A 10,164-nucleotide genomic window follows, 5' to 3' on the forward strand; every position below is an offset into this window, starting at 1 on the left:
CAGACGCCAGTAATGTGGGGCTGGGGGCGGTGCTGTCGCAGGTTGGGCCTGGCGGTGAGAGGGTGGTGGCATACTTCAGCCGGGTCCCGAATAAGTCTGAACGGTGCTACTGCGTGACAAGACGCGAGCTCCTGGCAGTGGTGACGGCGATAAAACACTTCAAATACTATCTGTGTGGCACGCCGTTTGTCATTAGGACTGACCACGCGGCCCTTCAGTGGCTGATGACTTTTAGGGAGCCAGAGAGGCAGGTGGCTCGGTGGCTTGAGGAGTTCCAGGCCTTCAATTTCACTGTGGTGCACAGAGCAGGTTCATGCCATGGCAACGCAGATGCGCTGTCTCGCCGCCCATGTGCTGCCACCGGCTGCCGCTACTGTGACAAGCGGGAGGAGAGGGAGAGGGAGCTCACAGACACAGATAATGCTGCAAAGCTCTCTTGCAGGATGCTGCAGGTTGTGGATCTGGCGGCGTGGAGAGTGGAGCAGGAACGAGACGGCGACCTGCTACCGGTCCTGCAGTGGTTGGAGAGGGAGCAGCGCCCCCATGCAGATGAGATCACTGGGCTCTCCATCTTCACCAAAGGTCTGCGGGCCAAGTTTGATGCTCTGCGGCTGAGCGAGGGCGTGCTGCAACGGGCCTGGAAGGCGCCTGCTACAGGGGAGGTAATGTGGCAGATTGTGGTGCCCAGGTCGTTGAGGTCAGCGGTGCTGGAGGCCTGTCATGGAGGCACTGGCTCCGGTCATTTCGGCATCTCCAAGACCCTGCGGCGTGCACGCCAGGGCTACTACTGGGGCCAGCAACGCCGAGATGTGGAAGACTTCTGCCGCAGCTGTGACTCCTGCTCTTCCCACAAAGGCCCCCCGGACCAGTCTCGTGCTCAGCTGCAGCAACAACCAGCAGGAGCACCGATGGAGAGAGTGGCTGTGGATGTGATGGGCCCATTTCCCTGCTCAGAGAAAGGAAATCGCTATGTCCTCGCGGCCATGGATTATTTCACCAAGTGGCCCGAGGCATATGCGATTCCAGATCAGGAGGCGGTGACAGTGGCCGACACGCTGGTGGAGGGGATGTTCAGCTGGTTTGGAACACCGGCGACACTTCACAGAGACCAAGGGCGGAACTTTGAGTCCAAGGTGTTTGCTGCCATGTGCGAGCACCTTGGCATCCAAAAGACCCGCACCACCCCGCTCCACCCCCAGAGCGATGGCCTGGTGGAGCGGTTTAATCGGACTCTGGCCCAGCAGTTAGCCAACCTCACAGCCGAGCATCAGCGGGACTGGGACACCCATCTTCCCCTCGTCCTCATGGCCTACCGGTCTGCAGTCCAGGTGTCCACCATGTGCACGCCTGCCCTGCTCATGCTGGGGAGAGAGCTGAGGACCCCTACTGAGCTGGCTTTCGGGAAGCCCCCTGATGCGCCGGAGGCACCACCGGGTCCGAACTACGCCCGGAAACTGCAGGACCGGATGGATGCCTTCGCGCGGGACCAATTGGCAAAGGCTGGGCTCTGCCAGAAAAGGAACTACGACACCACCACTAAAGGGAGGCACTTCCTCGCTGGGGAGCTGGTGTGGGTGTACAGCCCGAGGAGGAAGAAAGAACGCTGTCCTAAACTGGACAGTAGCTGGGTGGGGCCCTGTTGTGTGCTGGAGCGAGTGGGGCAGGTGGTTTACCGGGTGCAGCTGCCACCTAGAGGCAGGAGGGTGGTCATCCACAGAGACAGGTTAGCCCCTTACAAGGGTCCAACGCTTCCCCCCTTCGCAGAGCGACGGGAGCGGCCTCATCCTCCCCAACCCCCGGAGCAGGTGAACTCTCCACAGCAGTCGTCCTCGCCCAGTGTTTACTCTCCTTCCCCGGCAGTTCCTGTTGTCCCTCGGAATCCCGTGAGGCCAAGGCGGAGAAGGAGACTACCCCCCCGTTTCAGAGACTTCGTTGTTCCCTCGAGGACGAGGAACTTACCGTATTGGCCCGAATATAACACGACCCCGGATATAATACGACCCCCTCTTTTTCAAGACTCAAGTTTGAGAAAATACTTTTTGAACACCAATTTCAATTTTTATACAGAAAATAATTACAGTACATCTGAAACAAATGATTATAACAATAAATTCGAGAGAAAAAGCATGTTATTTTGCCACATTCAAATCATGCAAAAACTGTCTCACATCTTAATATCTGAACATTTAAATATGTGAACTAAAGTGCAATCACATTTGTAAATGAATGGCTTCTGGTTTTTAAAATGTAAATAAACCAATCTACTGTGATAAAACAACAAAATTGCAATAACTGCATGAACCATCAAAGTGAAGTCTAACTGGGGAGATCGTTGTTCTCCAGCGCCTCCGGGGTTAACTTCCAGACCACGCTGGGGACGAAGGCTGAAGCGCAGCAATACAAGATGGACGCCGGCCAGACGTGCTGAATCACTGAAGCTGCTTTATTTTACTTGCGCTGTTAAACAAAACTCCGTTTCCTCCTATTGCTCGCATATCTCTGTCTCCTAGTTGCGCTCTCTCTCTTTCTCTTTCACACACTCGCTCGCTCTGGCGGGACACACCCCAGCTGGACATGCGCAAACACACACACACACACACACATCCACACAGACACATCTCACAACATATGAATAAGGAAAAACATTGCAATAAAATAATGATTGCCGTTTGCTTTAGCCTGGGTAGTTCAGTTCACCATTCGTTGTAACGATATCTGGCGCCATCTAGCGTTCAGAATGGGTATAACGTCTAGACCCCGAATATAACACGACCCGACTTTTCCAGCCTAATTTCAATGCAAAAAACATCGTGTTATATTCGGGCCAATACGGTATTGTTGGGGGGGCAGTGTAATGATCCCTAGGGGGTTATGGTTGGTGTTATTGTTGCGCTGTTCCTTTAAGGGATTTTGTTATGTGCACACGGAAAAGAGAGAGAGTTAATTACCGCGGAGAACGGTCCGTGAGTGAGAGTTGGCGTGGGTTTCAGCCGAAACAGTGGCCCTGTTAATTGTTCTGTTCAGTGCTGGAATAAAGCCTGGTAAAGAATCCTCCTCTCCTGATTCATGGTTCGCACCGACGTTACAATACATAAAATAATTAACTGGTGTCAATATAAACATGTTAATTCAGTTAAAAGTGAATAAATTAGTTTGGTTAAATTTAAATTTATTAGTTTGGTTCAGTAACTAAAATCCTAAGAAAATAATTTGGATCATAGCAACAAAATAAATTCAGGTTGGTTCAAGTGAAGCATAAACATAAAATAATCAGGTCCTAAAAAGTCACTACATTTAATTTCTGTGAAGTAAAATATTTTAGAGGTGATATCTGGAAATAATTTTTTTTAGTTTATAGGGGGGTTATTCTTTTTTCATTGTAGAGACGTGTGCAAATTAATGTGCCCTCTCTTTTTGCAAGGCATGTAATTGAAGGTTGTACCAGAGGAGGCTGCATAACTTGTCTTAGAAGAGGAAAAACCTTCTGCAATGAATGAACTGAGCATATTGAGTGTAGTTGTAATTTTAGCAAAACTATCAGTTGCTTGTTTTTCTGATGTTTCTTAAAAGTTCACGCATTTCTTCTTTACACATTGGTCCTCTTCAACTGCATTAAGTAACTTGGTCTCAGCTGGCAGCTTTCTCTTTAAACGATCATGCCGGTGCCCCTTCAGTTTAGTCTTTAATAATAATCAAAATCACAGCATTTATACTTATTGTAAAACAGTGTAATTTTATTTTAACCTCTTGCATGTGACATTATGGCAACAAATTAGCAATTTATTGTTTTGGTTTACATACTGTGTTCAGCCAAACAGCCAATATTTAGAATAATGATTCATTAAAAATACATACCCGAAGCACGTCTCTCCGCTGTTTCACTGCGGGCGTCACACTATTCTCATGCACCGTCCATGTCAGTATCGAATGGCTCCATGGTGAACGAGGTGGATGTAGATGGCGAGGGAAGAGGAAAGCCATCATCCAAGTCATTTGTTTCAATGCCAGACTGCATGGTTGTGGTGGCGGGAGAACCACCCGATATTTGTTCACACAACTCGAAGTAAAGACCCAGTCATACCCGGTCCTGCGTCCGCTGTCGACACGCAGGCGATAGTTACTCCTAATTGTCTTAATTTTTGTTGTGAGGATAGGCCGCATTAGCTCTCCCCCTCCATAATGAGTAATTTGAGGGTTCTGCAGGATATTGCTCCAAAAGCATAGTCAATATATCCATATACCGTATTTTTTGGATTATACGTCGCTCCGGATTGTAGGTCGCACCAGCCAAAAAATGCATAATTAAGAAGAAAAAAACATATATTGGTCGCACTGGAGGATAAGTCGCATTTTTGGGGAAAATGTATTTGATAAAATCCAACACCAAACAACATATAGCACAAAGAACATGCTAACAAGTTTACCAAAATATCAGGTTTTACTCCGAATCACGAAATCCAAGGAAATCTTCATCCTCGGTGTCACTTTTGAACAACTCCCCCAACTCGGCAGGTAGACAAGACGCCGCTTCCTCTTCTACGTCGCTTACATCAGACTCGTCGTCAGTTGCAGTTCCAATTATTCCAGCCCTTCTGAATCCCGACAGGATGGTTGCGGTTGTCACTGAAGCCCATGCTTTGTCGATCCATTCAATGACTTCCAGGAAAGTTGCATGGCGCATTCTCCCGGTTGCCGTGAAGCTGTGCTCTCCATCCGTCATCCACTGCTCCCACAGGTTACGCAAAATTGACTTAAAGCTCCTATTCACGGAGATATCAAGTGGCTGGAGTATTTTGGTTAAGCCTCCAGGGATGATGGCAGGTATGGAGTTGAAAACTTTTAATTTATTTTTTAACTGTGGTGTGATGTGCGCTCTCATGCTATCCATCACAAGCAGAGCTTTGCGTGCTCTAAAGAAGCCATCCGGTCGCTTATTGTAGCACTTTGTAAGCCACAAGTTCATCATTTCTTGATCAATCCACCCTTTCTCGTTCACGGCGACTTCAACTGAGGAGGATTGGATTTTTGGCATGGTTTTTCGTTTGAAAATGACCATCGGTGGCAGTTTTGATCCGTCTCCACAACATGCCAGCACCACTGTGAAGTGTGATCTCTCATGACCAGTTGTAACGATATTCACACTTTTTTGCCCTTTCTCTGCAACACTTCGGCCCATGGGGATGTCAAAAGTGAGGGGGACCTCGTCCATGTTAATAATATAATCCGGTGTCACGTTATGATCACTTACATGCTTTTCAATGAACGCGCGGAAACTGTCAACCTTGGCTTAAAAGTCCGCTGGCAGTTTTTGGGACAGTGTCGTCCTTGCTCTGATAGAGAGGCGTTTGCGTTGCATGAAGCGGTAACACCAAGAAGGTCCTCCCGCAAAGCCGTTTATATTCACCTCCTTGGCAACCACCTGGGCGTGGAGACGCAACTGCACCGTTGACAAACCTCTCCCAGCAGCACGTTGTTCAAGCACCCATGCGTGAACTCGTTCCTCCAACTGCGGCCACCTAGCTTGTTGCCCGCGATTAGCTTTCTTTGTTTTCTTCATTTCAGTAAGCGTAACCTCCGCTTTTCGCCAGTCCCTTACAAGTTTTTCGCTCACTCCAAACTTTCTTTCTGCTGCTCGATTGCCGTTTTCTGCTCCATATTTCACTATCTGAAGCTTGTAAGCCGAGGAATATGACTTTCTTTTCGGCGCCATTTTCATTCAGCCCTTCTAATTGGTGTCTAATTGGTGTTTTTAGATAACAGGTGTGACAGATAACTCTGAACCTCCAGAAACCGCGACAGATTCTGACGGGTCACAGAGTTCCCTGTAACACCTGTTATAGAAATGTGTAGGCTACTGTCTCTGCGCTCACAGATTTTGTAAAAAAAAGCATATATAAGTCGCTCCGATTTATAAGTCGCACCCCCGACCAAACTATGAAAAAAACCGCGACTTATAATCCGGAAAATACGGTACTTGCTTTGGCAAGACTCCCAACATTTTCTTGTTTCTTGTTGACTTTATATTCTAAAATAAAGGTTTAGGAGCAATTATTCCTCCTTGTCGGTCCATACGAACGAGCCTGGAGCCATATAAAAGGATGCCGCCACATGGCCTGGCATGCTTATGAATGTGCTTAACAACAGACTGATGCGGTTACATGTGGATGGAGTTTTATTTTTTAAACGAGGACAATTTTTTTCTAAGCGGAGCGGGAAAGATTTTTTAAACCCAGCTACGTGTGTACATGGCCTTAATCTTGTGTAATTATTACATTTATTCAAAAATCCTGAGTTAATTGTGACCAAATTTAAATGGTACAGGTTTTGTGATAGAGACCTTTAACTTGTGTTTCCAGTGACAGAGGCCAGGAGAAGTGAGTCAAATGGGCTTTTTTATTTATGGAAAGATTTATATCCAGTATTAAGTTGACACGATCACTTATGTCAGGGGTGTCAAACTAATTTTCTCCAAGGGCCACATTAGCATTATTTTTGCCCTCCAAAGGCCAAATGTAAACTGTAACACTGTACAAAATTTAACTAAGTGTAATGTCATTTAATGTAAAATAAATTTAACTACTCCATTACATGCTGTTAAATAACAGCATGTAATGCGGTGGTGCGAGGACTGGCGACTCCACCAGTAACCCGCGAAGAGCGTTGAACGCCGCCTGACAGTCCTGGGGCCAGCATGTTTGGCCGCCACAGTAATTACAATAAAATATTCAGTTTTGATATCACTTTTTTTAAAGATAAAGCCATTCTGTAAATGAGAAAAATCATAAGTATGAACCAAAGTTTGTGATGGAAATAAATTAACACATCTAATGATGTGGAAAAGTTCCATTCCAATGCAATCATCACGCAGGAACAAAGATATTCGATTCAAAATCAAAGCAAAACCAAAAAACCATCACCGTGTATTGTCATGGACATGCACAAACCAAAAAAAACCCGAAGTCATTCCCCGAGTCAATGCTGCGGGCAAGACAGCACTTTGATGATCAGCAATGGACAGCTCCATAGGTAGTTGTCTATGGAGCTGTATGGAGCTATATGGAGCTGTCCAGTGCTGATCCTGAGCAGCATATGTATCCCGCTACATATGGCGCTCAGCAAAAATATCATCCAGCACAAGTTATGGCATTAACTTTGTTCAAAACTCTTGTCACAGTTGAGAGGGGCAGAACAACCAACACATGTGGGCTGTTAAGAACATGTGTGATAGATGCAGCATTTTACAAAAACAAATGTCTGCACACAGGTCTCGCGGGCCACAAAAAATGACTTGGAGGGCCACATTTGGCCCCTAGGCCTTGACTTTGACACATGTGACTTATGTGAACGTGATCAGATTTTTAGTAAATCTTGAAATTTGGCTGTGGACTCACCTGGACATTGTCAAGAACCATTCCAGCCATCACCATCCCCATCCCAGCCAGCAGGTAGGGAACCAGTATCTGAAGACAGATGGCAATAGACGATTCCTCCTCAGCTTTGGCAACAGCAACCTTTGGCTTCACTTCAGCCGGCTTTTTCAGAGTAGGCTGGCATACTGGTGGTAAAAGAAAGTCATCTTCGCCGCCTATGCGGCCTTCCTTGTGGGCACTGGGATCTGGGCACTTCCCCTTGGAGCGTGACGGCTTGCTCTTTTTTCTTTGGCGAGTCTGCCGTGGGGTGTTTTCCTCTGCGAGCATGATGGCTGTTGTGGCTCTGACAAAAATTTGGTCATTTGTTTAATCTGAGGATTTGGTGGATCAGAGATTGTTTAGTCACACATTTAACTCATTCTATACCAAAATGTGTATATACACGTCCAAATAGTCTCTCCTCGACTGTAATGAGGACCTACACCCCTGTTGGGGGCAGCATGGCTGTTTTTGGGTGGTGTGATCGGCGCATATTACAATGTAATGTAATAGATGAAGGAAGGACATAGACACAGAACCATAAAATGAATGGCTATCTACTGTTGACATGCATCTCCAACGAAGGAGAACATGTTTACATACCAATACCAGAATACCAATGACTGCGTAACACTAGAAAACCCAGTGATTCTCAATTATTTTCTGTTACAATAAAGAAATATAGATCAACTTACAACAAAGAATAACTTCATTAATATTGCTTTTAAATTGGTTTTAAACATTCATTCATTCACTACCCAACCACTTATTCCGTCATCGGGTCGCGGGCCAAGCTGGATCCAATCTCAGCAGTCAATGGGCGAGAGGCGGGGTACACCCTGGACAAGCCGCCAGTCCATCGCAGGGCAACACAGAGACAGACAATCAGCCACACACGCACTCACACCTAGGGGCAATTTAGCATAACCAATCGGCCTAGGCTGCATGTTTTTGGTGGTGAGAGGAAGCCGGAGAACCCAGAGAGAACCCACGCAGACATGAGGAGAACATGCAAACTCCTCACAGAATGGCCACAAGTCGCAGACGAACCTGCGACCATCTCGCTGTGAGGCAACAGTGCTTACCACTGCGACACCGGGCCGCCCGGTTTTAAACATCACTGTTAAATATTTTTCCATGCCATCTCTTGAGTCTTGTGGGGTTCGTTCGTTCACTGACTGACTGCTCGTTACGTCATAACTCCCGCTCTTTGCTGTGTGCGTGGTGAAAAAACAATCATTCACCACAGAGCTAATACTCCTTGTGCACACTCTGACAATGAGCGCGCCACTGCCACCTACTGTAGTGGAAGTGCAATTACACTTTAGTCTCGTACACCGGCAAAAGAAAAGCACGCTCCTCGCAGGGTTATACGCGCCCTCCCCCCTGGTATTGCAACGCCCCCTAAGCAGAGAAAGCGAGCAGCTGCACGAACCTGAGAGTAATTTGAGTTCATGAATCCAATAGCAACTTTTTACAATTTTGTTTATTATAATTAAGTAGGATAATGAATACGCATTTTTCAAACTCTCTAATATTATAAACTCACTGTTTAAGGATTGGAAAGGTCAATGGTCAAGGATCCTGAAAGTATTTATTATACTGACAATAGCTACTGTAGTAGAGAGCTGGAAGGTTTATTATTGGTAGTTAAAGAGAAGTGTGCAATTGCAACACATGAAAAACAGTCCTGATGAGTTATTTTTTTGTCTCTCAGGGAGCTAACCCAAATCTAACTAGAAAACGACAATCAGAGATTGCAGACCCCCACCTCCAATAGACTATTCGATCTTGTGAGACAGTAAACAGGGCTTCCGGATCAGAGAAGCCAAACCTGCTCTAGCTTGCTGCTCCGGAACGTACTACAAGAGTCCTTCTGGACTCTTTTTCCCATCATGCCATTCGTGTTCCTCCCTCTTAAAGTGGCAGTTTACAGCACAGGCACGATTCCAGATGTAAAAATAATTCTAGAATCTGGATCCAGATCCGGATCAATGCCATTCTCGGGGAGGACCAAGCCACGGACAGAACCTTGCTTGGAACCTAAAAGTCGATTGGGTTACTAGTTTTTGAATTATGCGCTCGGACAGACAAACAGACAGACAAACGCACCCAATTGCAATACCCTCGCCTCCCCTTCGGCGAGGGTAACAATCAAACCATTTGTGCAAGAATCACTACAGAAATCAGAGGTAGCTATAACTGATAACATCACTTTCAAACTGCACAGATTAATTAATGCATGAAACTACATTAGTGCTGTCTTTAAGTCGCTGACAACAACCTTACACCCATAATACACACACTGATTTGTTGCCCCTACCTCTGTGTCCAGAACAAGAAGCAGAGTGTCCAGCTCCCAAAAATAACTGTATGTATCCTTCCTTACTAGGTCATGCACGGAAGCCCATTGACAGGGGCAGACAACCGGGTATGTTGTCCAGGCCTCAGAATCATAGGGGTCCATGAGGGACCGTTAATTTACTTTACCTAATATTCCCCTCGTTATTTTTAATGGAATTGTTGAATATTACATTTAACTTAATTTTTTATTCAAAATATACGTGCCAATTAAAACTCATTATTTTTTGTAAATATAAATGTTTTCCCTTTTTGCACATCGACCCCTGTCTTAGAAGAAAATGGTTTGATCCCTCTCTGGCAACTCTGGCTACGTGCACAGCAGGAATTTGCATAGTTGCCACAAATCTGGTGCACAGAAAAGAAGGAAGAAAAAAGAGAGGAAGATCACCGA

General features: G+C 46.0%; 1 protein-coding gene across 2 annotated transcripts in view; it reads right to left on the reverse strand.

The window, feature by feature from the left end:
* LOC137900086 (solute carrier family 41 member 1) overlaps window positions 1-9,783 on the reverse strand; it is a 47,452-nt gene extending 37,669 nt beyond the window's left edge. The window contains exons 1-2 of one of the 2 annotated variants that reach the window (XM_068744140.1): window positions 9,733-9,783; window positions 7,392-7,713 (exon numbers count right to left, since the gene is read on the reverse strand). In XM_068744140.1, the coding sequence (XP_068600241.1) occupies window positions 7,392-7,697 (306 nt within the window). In that variant the 5' untranslated portion in view covers window positions 7,698-7,713; window positions 9,733-9,783. The remainder of the gene's footprint in view (window positions 1-7,391; window positions 7,714-9,732) is intronic. The other variant, XM_068744156.1, reaches the window with a different exon arrangement.
* Between the last annotated feature and the right edge of the window lie 381 nt (window positions 9,784-10,164).

The sequence above is a fragment of the Brachionichthys hirsutus genome, chromosome 2 (assembly GCF_040956055.1).
Source record: "Brachionichthys hirsutus isolate HB-005 chromosome 2, CSIRO-AGI_Bhir_v1, whole genome shotgun sequence".
NCBI classification, from domain to species: domain Eukaryota; kingdom Metazoa; phylum Chordata; class Actinopteri; order Lophiiformes; family Brachionichthyidae; genus Brachionichthys; species Brachionichthys hirsutus.